General features: G+C 43.2%; 1 protein-coding gene across 5 annotated transcripts in view; it reads left to right on the top strand.

The window, feature by feature from the left end:
* The window catches only part of LOC115138580 (transcription factor IIIB 90 kDa subunit-like), a 66,756-nt gene that overhangs the window by 30,646 nt on the left and 22,016 nt on the right, over nt 1–14,094 (top strand). For 4 of the 5 annotated variants that reach the window (XM_029675553.2, XM_029675552.2, XM_029675555.2 and 1 more), the window contains 4 exons: nt 6,893–6,954; nt 7,084–7,165; nt 11,905–11,960; nt 12,892–13,160. In XM_029675553.2, coding sequence (XP_029531413.1) covers nt 6,893–6,954; nt 7,084–7,165; nt 11,905–11,960; nt 12,892–13,160 — 469 coding nt within the window. Of the gene's footprint in view, nt 1–6,892; nt 6,955–7,083; nt 7,166–8,955; nt 9,208–11,904; nt 11,961–12,891; nt 13,161–14,094 lie in introns of those variants that run through there. The other variant, XM_065025732.1, reaches the window with a different exon arrangement.

Below are 14,094 nucleotides of genomic sequence, written 5' to 3'. Positions count from 1 at the left end.
AATGGACATTAGACCGGTGGAAATCTGTCCTTTTGATCTGATGAGTCTGAATTTGAGATTTTTGGTTCCAACCTCCTTGTCTTTGTGAGATGCAGAGTTGGTGAACGGATGATCTCCGCATGTGTGGTTCTCACCGTGAAGCTTGGAGGAGGAGGTGTGATGGTGCTTTGCTGGTGACACTGTAGGTAATTTATTTAGAATTCAAAGCACACTTAACCAGCATGGCTACCACAGCATTCTGCAGCGATACGCCATCCTATCTGGGTTGCGCTTAGACCCACTGGCATTTATTTTTCAACATGACAATGATCCAACACTGTCATTGCTGTGTAATGGCTATTTGACCAAGAAGGAGAGTGATGGAGTGCTGCATCATATGACCTGTCCTCCACAATCACCCAATCTCAACCCAACTGAGATGGTTTGGGATGAGTTGGACCACGGAGTTAAAGAAAAGCAGCCAACAAGTGCTCAGCATATGTGGGAACTCCTTCAAGACTGTTGGAAAAGCATTCCAGGTGAAGCTGGTTGAGAGAATGCCTATAGTGTGTAAAGTTGTCAAGAAGGTGAAGGGTGGCTACTTTGTAAATCTCAAATATAAAATATATTTTGATTTGTATAACCCTTTTTTTTGGTTACTACATGATTACATGTTAGTTTTTGTGTTTTCAATATTATTCTACAGCATAGAAATAATAGTGAACCCTTGAATTGACTTTGACTGGTACTGTACATTGGCTGACCTTTTGACTCATTCCAATAGAAGACTTTTTAATATGTGGCTGATTTAGTGAGAGGATCATTTAAAGCAAGTCAGTGTTGGTGTGTGTACCTCTTGGGGCTGCTTTCATGGAGCTGTGTGTCTGCAATTGTTGTGTCATGGATGCAGTCTGCCAGTGGTGTCTCAGGCCTGGCTAATTGCAGTGTTGGAGTAGTGAACTACCTGTAGTTCAACTAATATTTGAATTACATATTGCATTATCTTGGTGGTAGTTGAAATTCATTCAAATCTTGGTAGTTTTTTTCAGTAGTTAATCATTTATTTAATGCCACATTGGTGTAGCTAACTGCTGGAATTAGGTCTGCCGAGTGGCGCGGAGGTCTAAGGCGCTGCATCTTAGTGCAAGAGGCGTCACTGCAGTCCCTGGTTCGAATCCAGGCTGCATCACATCCAGCCGTGATTGGGAGTACGGCGGCGCACAATTGGCCCAGCGTCGTCCGGGTTTGGCGTGGGTAGGCCGTCATTGTAAACAAGAATTTGTTCTTATTAACTGACTTGCCTAGTTAAATAAAGGTTAAATGAAATAAAACTACAATCACTTTTTCTTGCTAAAAATGTGCGACGTAGGCAAGAATTTCCTTTTTTGGCATCAGACCTGCCCAATTCACACTTGAAACCTAATGCTTGCTTTGTGTTTTAATTGGCTAAATCACACATTCTGTTAACATCTGACTACAGAGCGATGGTTCTTTTGAGGTCTATGACATTTCAGATTTTGATATTTTTTCCACAATGTAGTTTGGAAGTAGTGAACTATTTTTCTAATTAACTTTATTTAACTAGGTGCCTCCCGGGTGGCACAGTGGTTAAGGGCGCTTGTACTGCAGCGCCAGCTGTGCCACCAGAGACTCTGGGTTTGCGCCCAGGCTCTGTCGTGTCCGTGGGGCGACGCACAATTGGCCTAGCGTCATCATCATAGGGAGGGTTTGGCCAGTAGGGAAATCCTTGTCTCATCGCGCACCAGCGACTCCTGTGGCGGGCCGGGCGCAGTGCGCGCTAACCAAGGTTGCCAGGTGCACTGTGTTTCCTCCGACACATTGGTGCGGCTGGCTTCCGGGTTGGATGGCGCTGTGTTAAGAAGCAGTGCGGCTTGGTTGGGTTGTGTATTGGAGGACGTATGACTTTCAACCTTCGTCTCTCCCGAGCCCGTACGGGAGTTGTAGGAAGAGACAACATAGTAGCTACTAAACAATTGGATACCACGAAATTGGGGAGAAAAGGGGTAAAAATTTTAAAAATATATTTTTAATTTTTTTTTAACTAAACTATATTTTTCTAATTAACTTTACTTAAGTAAACTATATTTTTCGTAAGGGTAGCTTTAGTGTAGCTTAACTTCTTCCGGTGTGAAGTAATTGGTAGCTTGGTAAACTATATTTTCAGAGTAGCTTCTCCAAAACTGGCGGGTTTGGGAGGGGCGGAGGATCAAGGGTCCCCAGCTCAATGTTTGAAGCATTAAGTGGACAGAGTAGGACCTTGTCATTAGTACGGTGTCTTTCATCTGTGTGTGTGTGTGTGTGATCAGTCATGTTTTTGTGCACTGTTGGTTTGGGCACGGCTTAAGAGGAAAGGGAGGAGGGGTCCTTTTGAGTCTGTTCATGTGTTTAAGATACTAAAGATGGAGTTGAGTAGACTAAACCAATCTGTCATCCATCCCTAACGCCTGTATTGAAGGTAGAGGATCTTCATGAGTCCAAAATGTTGGACCCGTTTCGAAATGGACCTGGGGCTTTGCCACCTGGACCTGATATGCATAAATGAATTCTTAAAACATAGAGACAGCTAGAGTGTGGGGAAAGTAATTTATGCTACTTTATTAACTGGAGCTGATAAAGGGAGAGAGGGGTGCTGCTCTAGCAGGCAGGGAGGGGCGATACTGTGAGCAGATGAGAGATGAGACCGCAACCAAACAAGCAGACTCGCGCTATAGTAGACTAATAGTTGCCATAGTTAGGTTATTTATCATCCAATATGATTATGTAGTACCTGTCTTGACAGCATTAACCCGGGAGTTAACTAGCTAGGCTAATTGAGGCTGCAGTGAATATGCCTTCTCATCCTACAGTTACCTCTGTTCAGAATATTAAGTAGCAGCCTACCTGTTGTGGTTCTTGGTCATTGGTGCCCATCCTTCTCCAATAACTTTTTAATTCTGTAATTTATTCCATCTTCCATTGATTAAATATCTTCTAACTTTTGCCACACGCACAGGTTTTATACCTGTCGCCTTGTGCCACTTTGATTCATGATTGGCCAACATGCTACATGCGCCGTGCTCCACTCATGAAAAGCAAGAGCAGCAGCATGAATGATAAAATGTCTCTTTCGCTATACTGCAGCTGTTGCGTTTGGATCTGTATGGGCCCTTCCGGACAAGTCAGTTAAAATTGCACATACCTGAGACCCGTGACAATCATATCGGATCCGACCCAGACCCGTGGTTTTATTTAGAAATCTCGATTGGAACCCTCTCTGCTCCCAGATCCGGTCACTGGTACAGATGACTTCTAATTGAAGAGTGGAAACCAGAGATTGTTACAATACGTGTGCTGTAGTTTAGATGCTCTAGTCTCTGAGTAATGGCATATTCATTTACACTTGAGTCAGGGAGAGAGCAGCCAGTCTTGGCAAAGCTTTGCGACTCGGCAACCACATGATAACTCGCAAACGTCTATATAGTTTTGTCTTCAGGGAGCACTGTCCTTTACCATTAGAGCAGGCATTGATTGAAGGCCTGTGTTTTCATCCAGGCACTTAGTCCAATCAATGACTTTGGGCCTGACCTTAACAGCATCACTGAGCACAGTCAGCCTCGGGCACTTTTTAAACGGCTCTGCTTTTATGGGCTGAGAATGTCAGCACTCAGCAAGGGCCATTTAAAGGTGTTGGGCCTCTGGATTTAGGTGAATCTTGGCACTTCCCTGAACCATTTCAGATGTTTGTGCAGAAAACAAACTTGTGCCTTATTTTCCCCCACATACCAGGTTTTGATTTGAAAGTCAATCAATCATTGGACAACCAAGCGCTCAAGGACTGGAGTTGTCCACTGTCAGTGCTTAAAGTCATTGGTAAATAAGTAGGCTCCTGACTCTCCAATTCTAAGACTACAGTTACTACTCTGTAAACTTGAAGCTAAACATAAAATAATTCAGAGAGCATAACGACCTCTGGTGTGTGAGTGTCTTAAGGCAGATCCAAGTGAACAGTGAGAACATCTCTAGTTGCTAATTTTGGGCTGTTTAAAGGTCTATTTAGAAGCTATTCAAGGTGGAATAGAATGAAATGTTCACTGAGTCAGCAGCAGCAGCACTCTACCCATCTGACCTACCTACCTGGGCTAGCCTTTAAACTGTGGTGTTTATCTTCCTTCCCATTTAACAAAAAGGCAATCATAGAGGTCAGATGAAGCTACACACACACACAAAGGTCCTCCGCTCTGTCATTTACATTCTCTGCCTGACATCTGGAGATGCCTCAATTCCACAGTGAGGAGGCGGAGATGTGGGGTGTTTTACAATGCCTAGGGGCAGTACAGTCTGTAGGGCCAGCATGACAGATGGCCGGATGGCCAGCCCCTCGGAGGAAGGTGGGGTAAGGTGACTACTGATGACATCATAGAGATATGCATATGTCGAAAGCGGGAAGATTAGGATAAAAACATTCTAGTATGTATTTTAATCTCTGCAGGCCTATTACACTTTGTCAGGAAGTCTCACAAAAGCCCCTTTGTGATTTCAAATGTAAAACCAGGCTGATTATGTGTTTCTCAAGAGCTGCAGTAGTGTCTCCTAGGCTTGGTGAGATGCTGCATCATAGTCTGTGACACATTTCATATGAGCGATTCGTGACTGGACATGATCCGTCTCCGTGGACTGGGGAGGAAAAGGAGATGCTCTGTCTGTAGCTCCCAGCCTGAGTGGAGATGACAGCTGCCGTTTACCACGGAGGAGCAGGAAGTCCTGTGCCTCAGGCTGTTACTTTCTCTCTCACACACACACACACACAGGGCTTTAACTCGCTGTGCGTGCATCAGGGCTAAAACCTGTTTATTGATTTAGCATGGTGGAAACCAGGGAGCACAAACACAGGATTATGTCATAAGGACTGTCAAGTCACCATGATAACATATCTGAATGCTGTTTGATGTATGTGGTAGGGTTGGAACAGATAATGAAGTGGGCTGTAATGCTTGGTGGGTCCCTGTCCCAAGGTTAGTGCTAGAGATGTGCTCAACATGGTCAACCAGCACACAGCTCTGCCCCCAGCAGCACTATGAAATCTATCACCAATCTCTCGCTCGCTCACTCTCGTTCTATCCATCTCTCTCGCCTTCCCTCTGGCTCAGGGCAGGGGCCCAGGCAGGTGGCTGAGTGGGAGTAGGGTCTGTCTGGGCTCAGTCAAGGTTAGGGAGGTCATATTTTAATGGGCTCTTCTTGCCTCAGCTTGGCCTGCCCATGTCAGTCGGAGAATATTACACTTTATTTATTTCCTCTGCTCTGTTTGGTTGTCTTCAGCACAGAGCTGCCATGTAGTCTGCTTGACTTTACCACTGGGCTGGTTTTGCATGATGATGAGACTTGTCATGTTCTCAGGTTAAGGGAAAGCAGCGGTGTTTGGAGCAGCGGTGTTGTTGGGGACCTCAAGGGAGTCTTGATGTTTAGGTAATAGTGATCCACCGTGAGCAGCACCATGCCACAGGCTGATTCATCCTGACGATCACAAACTCTGGAGAGTGTTTTCTGGGCAGAGTGCGGAGAAGGGAGGAGGACGCAGGTTCGAAGCACCGATGCTCCCTTCTAATTTGCTGGACCATACTTTTTTTTCTTTCTCCCCAGTCTTTTTCTCTCTCTGAAATATGGGCTCAAGGAGCTCAGCGACTCCATCTCTCTCACTCACACACAAAAGTGAAGCTCTGCGGTGTAGCATCTAATCTCTGACATCACATCAGAATTGGGTGTTTTTAGCTTGTGGACAGCCCCCACAGTTGATGATCTGACAGTGGTCTACCCTTCATTCCTCCCCTCCGTGGTGGATTTGGAGTGCGTTCTAGAGTGCTCCAGGGGGAGGGGGATCTACTGGTAAAGAAGTGTTCATTGGGAAAGGAAAGGCCTAAGGAATCCTGGGGCTCGTGGCATTGATAAGCAGGGTGTGCTGTGCAAGAGTGTGTGAACAAAAACTGTAGAAGCCCATCTCCCACCATGATGTCATTTTTAAGAGGGCTTTATTAAAGGAGAATAGAATGTAAATTGCACTGCCTTTTTATCCTGCTGCAAACAACACTTTAATTCATTTGCAGCTAGTCTCGATTTACTGCCTATTTTATTTTTTTTTGTGCTTCTGTGGTGAGTGTGTTAACCTAGGGAAGCATGGCTCTCTGAACACGTCAAACAGAGAGGTGACAGAAGTTAAACGGCTCCCGTAAACCTGTCACATGTTGCCTCTTAAGACGCAATTCTCTTCCCTTTGACTGAGACTGTCTGTGTGTAGGCAGGCGAAGGAGGCTCACTTTATTAGAAAAATGGCTAATCAAGGAGATTCATCTGTGTGTGAAAGCTGTTTTTTTCTTGCTGAAGTCAAACCCTCAATCATTTTGTCTCTGTTATCAAAGGTAATCAGACTTTTTTTTTCCAGTCCATCATTGAAGTGTTGAGTTCCCTGGGATTTGAGAACACTCCTGTCTTGTCTCGGCATAAAGGTGGCTGTTTCTTCTCAGACAACCTGAACAATCACCAGAGGAAGGAGGGTAAAAATGGAAATGAGGCTTAGGAATCCATTGTCTCGCATCAAAATGCAAATTGACGTTTCAGCAACTCCATGAAAATAAAGCGTACCACAATCTTGAAAGCGTATTGTAATTGAAAAGACAATCTGTACAGGCAGATCTGCTTAAATCTGGCTTTAACCTATTACTTATTGTTTAGTTTTTTTAATTTGTGGTGCTTATTATTTACTGAAACTCCAGGCACAATTGTTTTTGCAGAAACACACTGGATGAATTTTGTAAAGTGTTATCTGCTGTGGAATTGAGGTCTTTCTCCCAGAGTGGGTTGGCGTACCTGAGAACCTACAATACTTAACATTTATAATAATAATGTTGAATTTATTTTTCAGATGAGGATGCTGAAAATGGAGAGCTGGACTTGAGTGGTATTGATGATGATGAGATTGAGCTGGTATGTACTGTATTTTAATTTACGTTGCACCTAATATTGAACCATGTATTTATTCTGACTTTACAGGATTGCCAGCAAATAAAGCCTGGAAATGCATAACTAAGGTCATTTATGTACCCTTCTCTGCAGTATCTCCTGAATGACAAAGAGGTGAAAATCAAGACTGAGCTTTGGCTGAAACAGAATGAAGACTACTTGAAAGAGCAGAAAGGTACAGCCACACCCAGGGGGTCTCTGTATTGCGAAATTCATGTGCCTAGTAATAGACGTCATTTGAACTGTACATTACCTTTTAATGTGGCAGGAATACAACTAGTCATGATATTTTTATCTGTCAAATAAATCACGTCAAAGTAGGCTACCTGTGCTTGTTCGCCCACTCAAATAATTCCAGCATCCAAACTGCATGTACAGCCTACTCACTCTATTTGATTAATGGAAATAAACATCTGTTACAAAACACCTAAATGTGTGCCTAATGACATTCAGCGATTGCCATTGATTAGGCCTAAATTAATTGTTGTGTCTTGCTGACAAATGTATCCTTTTTTGTAGCCTGAAATTTCGGGACAGTTGAAATGGGGCTGAAACTGTCCCGGGAAAAACGGGACCGTCACCCTAACACATGGTCAACTTTCTAGACTAGGCTACAATGTGTATTACCATAAACTTCAAATAGGCCTTACCGGTAGCCAGTGTGTAGTAGTAAAAAAATATATAGGTCGTAAATGGTGAAAAAAGTCGTGCTCCGGTAATTTCAATGCATTTTTCTGAAAAAAGGTGGGTAAACTGCATTTACTTGAGTTTACCCTCGCTAGGCCTACACTACTGCCAGTAGCCTACCCTCTGTCAAGGCAATTTTAAACTCATGAACACACGCTGAATAGGAAGCATTCAATATAATACATGAGTTGAATTTCTTTTTTTTCTTCTTTTTTTTAAACATTTTTACATGGCACTACCTTTTCTTACATCAATGACATGACAGTTATTTGTCATTATTAAGCATTTAACAATTGAATTAGAACAATGAACTTAAACCCTGTACAAATCATGGATCTTGGAGATCTTGGAAAATGCGCTGTAAGTGTAACTGTCAATGTAACTTTTCATTATGTGAAATTGATGGCCACCATTGTTCCTGTACTCAAGAATGCAAAGGTAACTGAACTAAATTACTATTTCCCCATAGCATTCACTTCTGTCATCATGAAGTGCTTTGAGAGACTAGTCAAGGGTCATATTACCTCCAACTTACCTGTCACCCTAGACCCACTTCAATATGCTTACCACCCCAATAGGTCCACATACGATGCAATCGCCATCACACTGCACACTGCCCTATCCCATCTGGACAAGAGGAATACCTATGTAAGAATGCTGTTAATTGACTATAGCTTAGCATTCAACACCATAGTACCCTCCAAGCTCATCATTAAGCTCTGGGCCCTGGTTCTGAACTCCGCTCTGTGCAACTGAGTCGTGGACTTCCTGAAGGGCCACCCCCAGGTGGTGAAGGTAGGAAACAACATCTCCACTTTGCTGATCCTCATCACTGGGGCCCCACAAAGGTGTGTGCTCAGCCCCCTCCTGTACTTCCTGTTCACCCATGACTGCATGGCCATTCACGCCTCCAACTCACTTATCAAGTTTACACACGAGACAGTAGTAGGCTTGATGACCAACAACGACGAGACAGCCTACAAGAGGAGTTGAGGGCTCTGGGAGTGTGGTGTCAGGAAAATAAGCTCAATCAACGCCAACAAAACAAAGGACATGATCGTGGACTTCAGGAAACACCAGAGGGAGCACCCCCTATCCACATCAATAGGACAGCAGTGGAGAAGGTGGAACGTTTTTTTTTACGTTTCTCTGCGTACATATCATTGACAAACTGAAATGGTCCAGCCACACAGTGTGGTGAAGGCACAACAACGCCTCTTCAACCTCAGCAGGCTGAAGAATTTTGTCTTGTCACCTAAAACCCTCAAACTTTTACAGATGCACAATTGAGAGTATCCTGTCGGGCTGTATCACCGCCTGGTACGGCAACTGCACCGCCTACAACCGCAGGGCTCTCCAGAGGGTGGTGCGGTCTACGCAACGCGTCACTGGGGGCAAACTACTTGCCCTCCAGGACACCTACAGCACCCAATATCACAGGAAGGCCAAAAAGATCATCAAGGACAACAACCACCCGAGCCACTGCTTGTTCACCCTGAGAGGTCAGTACAGGTGCATCAAAGCTGGGACCGAGAGACTGAAAAACAGCTTCTATCTCAGGGCCATCAGACTGTTAAATGGCCATCACTAGCACAGAGAGGCTGCTGCCTACACACAGACTTGAAATCATTGGCCACTTTAATAAATGGAACACTCGTCACTTTAATGTTTACATATCTTGAATTACTCATCTCACATGTACAGTTGAAGTTGGAAATGTACATAGACTTAGGTTGGAGTCATTAACTTGTTTTTCAACCACTCCACACATTTCTTGTTAACAAACTATAGTTTTGGCAAGTCGGTTAGGACATCTACTTTGAATGACACAAGTAATTTCCCCAACAATTTACAGACAGATTACAGACAGATTATTTCACTTATAATTCACTGTATCACAATTCCAGTGGGTCAGAAGTTTACATACACTAAGTTGACTGTGCCTTTAAACAGCTTGTAACATTCCAGAAAAAGATGTCATGGCTTTAGATGCTTCTGATAGGCTAATTGACATCATTTGAGTCAATTTGAGGTGTACCTGTGGATGTATTTCAAGGCCTACTTTAAACTCAGTGCCTCTTTGCTTGACATCATGGGAAAATCAAAAGAAATCAGCCAAGACCTCAGAAAAGAATTGTAGACCTACACAAGTCTGGTTCATCCTTGGTTGCAATTTCCAAACGCCTGAAGGTACCACGTTCATCTGTACAAGCAATTGTACGCAAGTATAAACACCATGGGAACACGCAGCCGTCATACTGCTCAGGAAGGATACTTGTTCTGTCTCCTCGAGATGAATGTACTTTGCGAAAAGTGCAAATCAATCCGAGAACAAGGACCTTGTGAAGATGCTGGAGGAAACGGGTACAAAATTGTCTATATCCACAGTAAAACGAGTCCTATATCTACATAACCTGAAAGACCACTCAGCAAGGAAGAAGCCACTGCTCCAAAACCACCATAAAAAGCCAGACTACGGTTTGAAACTGCACATGGGGACAAAGATCGTACTTTTTGGAGAAATGTTCTCTGGTCTGATGAAACAAGAATAGAACTGTTTGGCCGTAATGACCATCGTTATGTTTGGATGAAAAAGGGGGAGGCTTGCAAGCCCAAGAACACACCCCAACTGTGAAGCATGGGGTTGGCAGAATCATATTGTGGGGGTCCTTTGCTGCAGGAGGGACTGGTGCACTTTATGTGGTGAAAATTACATGGATATATTGAAGCATTATCTCAAGACATCAGTCAGGAAGTTAAAGCGTGGACGCAAATGGGTCTTCCAAATGGACAATGACTTCAACCATACTTCCAAAGTTGAGGCAAAATGGCTTATGGACAACAAAGTCAAGGTATTGGAGTGGCCATCACAAAGCCCTGACCTCAATCCTATTGAAAATTGGTGTGCAGAACTGAAAAGGCGTGTGCGAGCAAGGAGGCCTACAAAACTGACTCAGTTACACCAGCTCTGTCAGGAGGAATGGGCCAAAATTCACCCAATTTATTGTGGGAAGAATGTGGAAGGCTACCCAACGTGTTTGACTCAAGTTAAGCAATTTAAAGGCAATGCTACCAAATACTAATTGTGTGTATGTAAACTTCTGACCCACTGGGAATGTGATGAAAGAAATAAAAGCTGAAATCATTCTAATATTATTCTGACATTTCACATTCTTAAAATAAAGTGGTGAACCTAACTGACTTAAGACAGGGAATTTTTACTAGGACTAAATGTCAGGAATTGTGAAACTGAGTTTAAATGTATTTGGCTAAAGTGTATGTAAACTTCCGCAACTGTATATACTGTATTCTATACTATCTACTGTATCTTAGTCTATGCTGCTCTGACATTGCTCATCCATATATTTATATTTTCTTGATTTCATTAATTTACTTAGATGTGTATTAGGTATTTGTTGTGAAATTGTTTTATATATTACTTGTTAGATATTGCTGCACTGTCGGAACTAGAAGCACGCCCGCAATAACATCTGCTAAACACGTGTATGTGACCAATAAGATTGGATTTGTTTCGCCGTGGAAATAGTTCCCATGGGCACACAAATCCCAGACAATGTAATCTTATGTCATTGCAAAATCAAATGCTTCTAACCGAATCTATAGGCATAGTATCATTAACGTATACTTATTGGATGCACATTGGTGTCTAGCTCTAGGCTAGTGATATTGTCGACCGTCAGCTGATCCAGGAAAGAAAACAAATATTGATAGACAATAATAAAGCAAAATAAATGGCCTACTTCTGGCCCCGGAAGATACGGAGAACATCAGTATCTGCACGCACCTGAAAAACAAAGCAGTGTGCGCTCTGAACAGCTGACTGACAAAAGCAAACGATGATAAATTAAATGCATTGGAATAAAGGCTATTTTAATCACAAACGCATGGTGAAAATGAGGAAGTGCAAAGAAAAATCTATGCATGAAGGAGCTCAGCTGAGGTCAAAATTCAGCACAACTGAGTGGACAGTGCCACCACATAGAAATAAATCATGACAGGTGGGGATGTTAATTTCATTGGAAGCTTTTATTTTCATATATACCACTGCATTTTAAACTACTAGAAGAATGGTTAAATTAGCATTTATTTCGAGAGCCCCTGTGGCCACAACACACCAGGCACATATTGTAATAAACTGCTTTGTATTGACTCTTTACAAAGAACTATATTTCCAATTGAATTCCCCCAATCCATTTCTACTTTCAGAAAAGGAAGAGAGGATAGCGAAAGAGAAGGAGCTGGGGATTTACAAGGACAAGAAGGTAAATCCTGACAATCTAAAGCAGCGATTCTCAACTGGTGGGTTGCAACCCAAATTTGGGTCTTGGGAGGTTTTGAATGTGTTGCGAGTGTCTGAATAATACAAATAAACTCTTAATTTTTTTGTCAAAATAAACCAGTCTGAACTTAAACTACTAAAATCAGGTAGAAAGTGTGTATAAATGATAATGAAACTTTTTTTTTTTTTTTTTGTCAATCAGTTCTCAATTTAGAATTATTAGCAGTGCCTTCAGTGGATTTGGTTTTTAAAAAATCTCACACCAGTGAGTTTAACATTCTTTGTCAAGAATATGGGCAAAGTGGAATTATTGGCAATGGAAAAAGATGGGACTGTTGTTCCTTTGTCATAGAATTGGTGCATTTACTGTCAATATAGCATTAAACATTTTCCAGATTGCATTTTGGCAACAACAAAAAATCGTGACACGATTATTGGATCGCGATAGACAACCTGGTTCAATTTGGGTCCCGAGACTAAACCAGTTGAGAACCACTGGTATAAAGAAGCAGTGATCTTGGGGTGGCCTGGATATATGCTAAGCTGTGGTGTGTCAATGTGTGTGCATGTTTTCCACTCTAGTGGGTTTATCATTTCACGTCAGTATTTGACAAGGTCCAGCCTCCTTGTTAGGTCCAACATCTGCTCTCTGGTTTTCACTAGCTGGATTAACTGTAGCGCAATAGATGCCTAATGAGGTGTGGAGTCTTTGACTGCACTGATCCAACCACCTTATGCAATGTTGTCCAAATTCACAATCAGCCCCCTCCCATAATACTGCCGCATAGCTAGAGCATCCCTTTGTTGTGCAAAGTATAGTTACAAATTTACATTAAGCTAAAGAACTAATTTGCATAAGTAATTGCATTTGACTGGATACTGAGTGATTTGAAACCCCACTATGTGCCCTGCAGCCCAAGACCTCCAAGAAGCGGGCTCCGATCCATGCCAGCACAGCCGACGAGGCCATAGAGAAGATGCTGGAGCAGAAGAAGATCTCCACTAAGATCAACTACGATATCCTGAAGGAGCTGAATGTCAAGCCATGCGCCAGTCCAGCCCGCCAGACAGCAGAGTCTCCGAAAGGAGCCACCCCTGGAGCCCAGAGGCTGACTGGACGATACCGCAAACCCACCAATGTCCCTCTGAGCCTGGGCACACCCCTCAGCAGCCTGGGCAAGAGGTGGGTGAATCAGAACCACAGGGTGACTCAGTCTATCTAATAATACCACTGCTGTTCACTGTCATATATTGTTCAATATATTCAGTATTGGCTGATTAAGCTTCAAGACTGACTGACGGCAGCAGTGTTGAATAAATGGGAGATGAATGGAAATGGGAGTGATGCAACAGTATTTTTGATCCTTTTCTGAGCCTCCTGTCTGTCACTAGGGGCAACATGCCCACTTCCCAGCCGGTTGAAGCGATGTTGCTGCTCTTTTCAATAATGATGAGGCTGCACTTTTCCTCTAGCCTGGAATAATCACCAGCGACAACCAGACAGATGCTTGCGTTCCTTTTTTAGTTTTTCTGGAAGGCTGTGGACTCACTCAGACCGCCACTCACTCCCATGTGCTTCCCTGAGATTTACCTTTTCTTTCTGCCAGGATTTGCTTGATCTCATTCTCTTTCTTTCCCGCTTTCTCAACACACTCATTCAGTATGTTATGATCCACTGTGAGGCTTTCTTCTGAAGTTAATCAGGTTCTTCAGTTTTGAGTTTTGACTTTTCTGTTTGCTTGGTATTACTGAAATTGGTTTTCCAAACCTCCCCAAAAACACTCAATAAATCAAATTTGTGTGGAACCGTCTTGCAGGTGTACAAGTCTTAGACCCAGCTCAGCCTAGACCCAGCTCAGCCTTGAACCAGCTCAGCCTAGACCCAGCTCAGCCTAGACCCAGCTCAGCCTTGAACCAGCTCAGCCTAGACCCAGCTCAGCCTTGAACCAGCTCAGCCTAGAGCCAGCCGTTTAGTGACATCCAGGAGAGCCCCCCCCCCCCTCTTACATTTACATTTACATTAAGTCATTTAGCAGACGCTCTTATCCAGAGCGACTTACAAATTGGTGCATTCACCTTATGACATCCAGTGGAACAGTAGTGCATCTAAATCTTTT

The sequence above is a fragment of the Oncorhynchus nerka genome, linkage group LG12 (assembly GCF_034236695.1).
Source record: "Oncorhynchus nerka isolate Pitt River linkage group LG12, Oner_Uvic_2.0, whole genome shotgun sequence".
Classification (NCBI taxonomy): domain Eukaryota; kingdom Metazoa; phylum Chordata; class Actinopteri; order Salmoniformes; family Salmonidae; genus Oncorhynchus; species Oncorhynchus nerka.
This window is presented reverse-complemented; position numbering and strand designations above follow the sequence as displayed.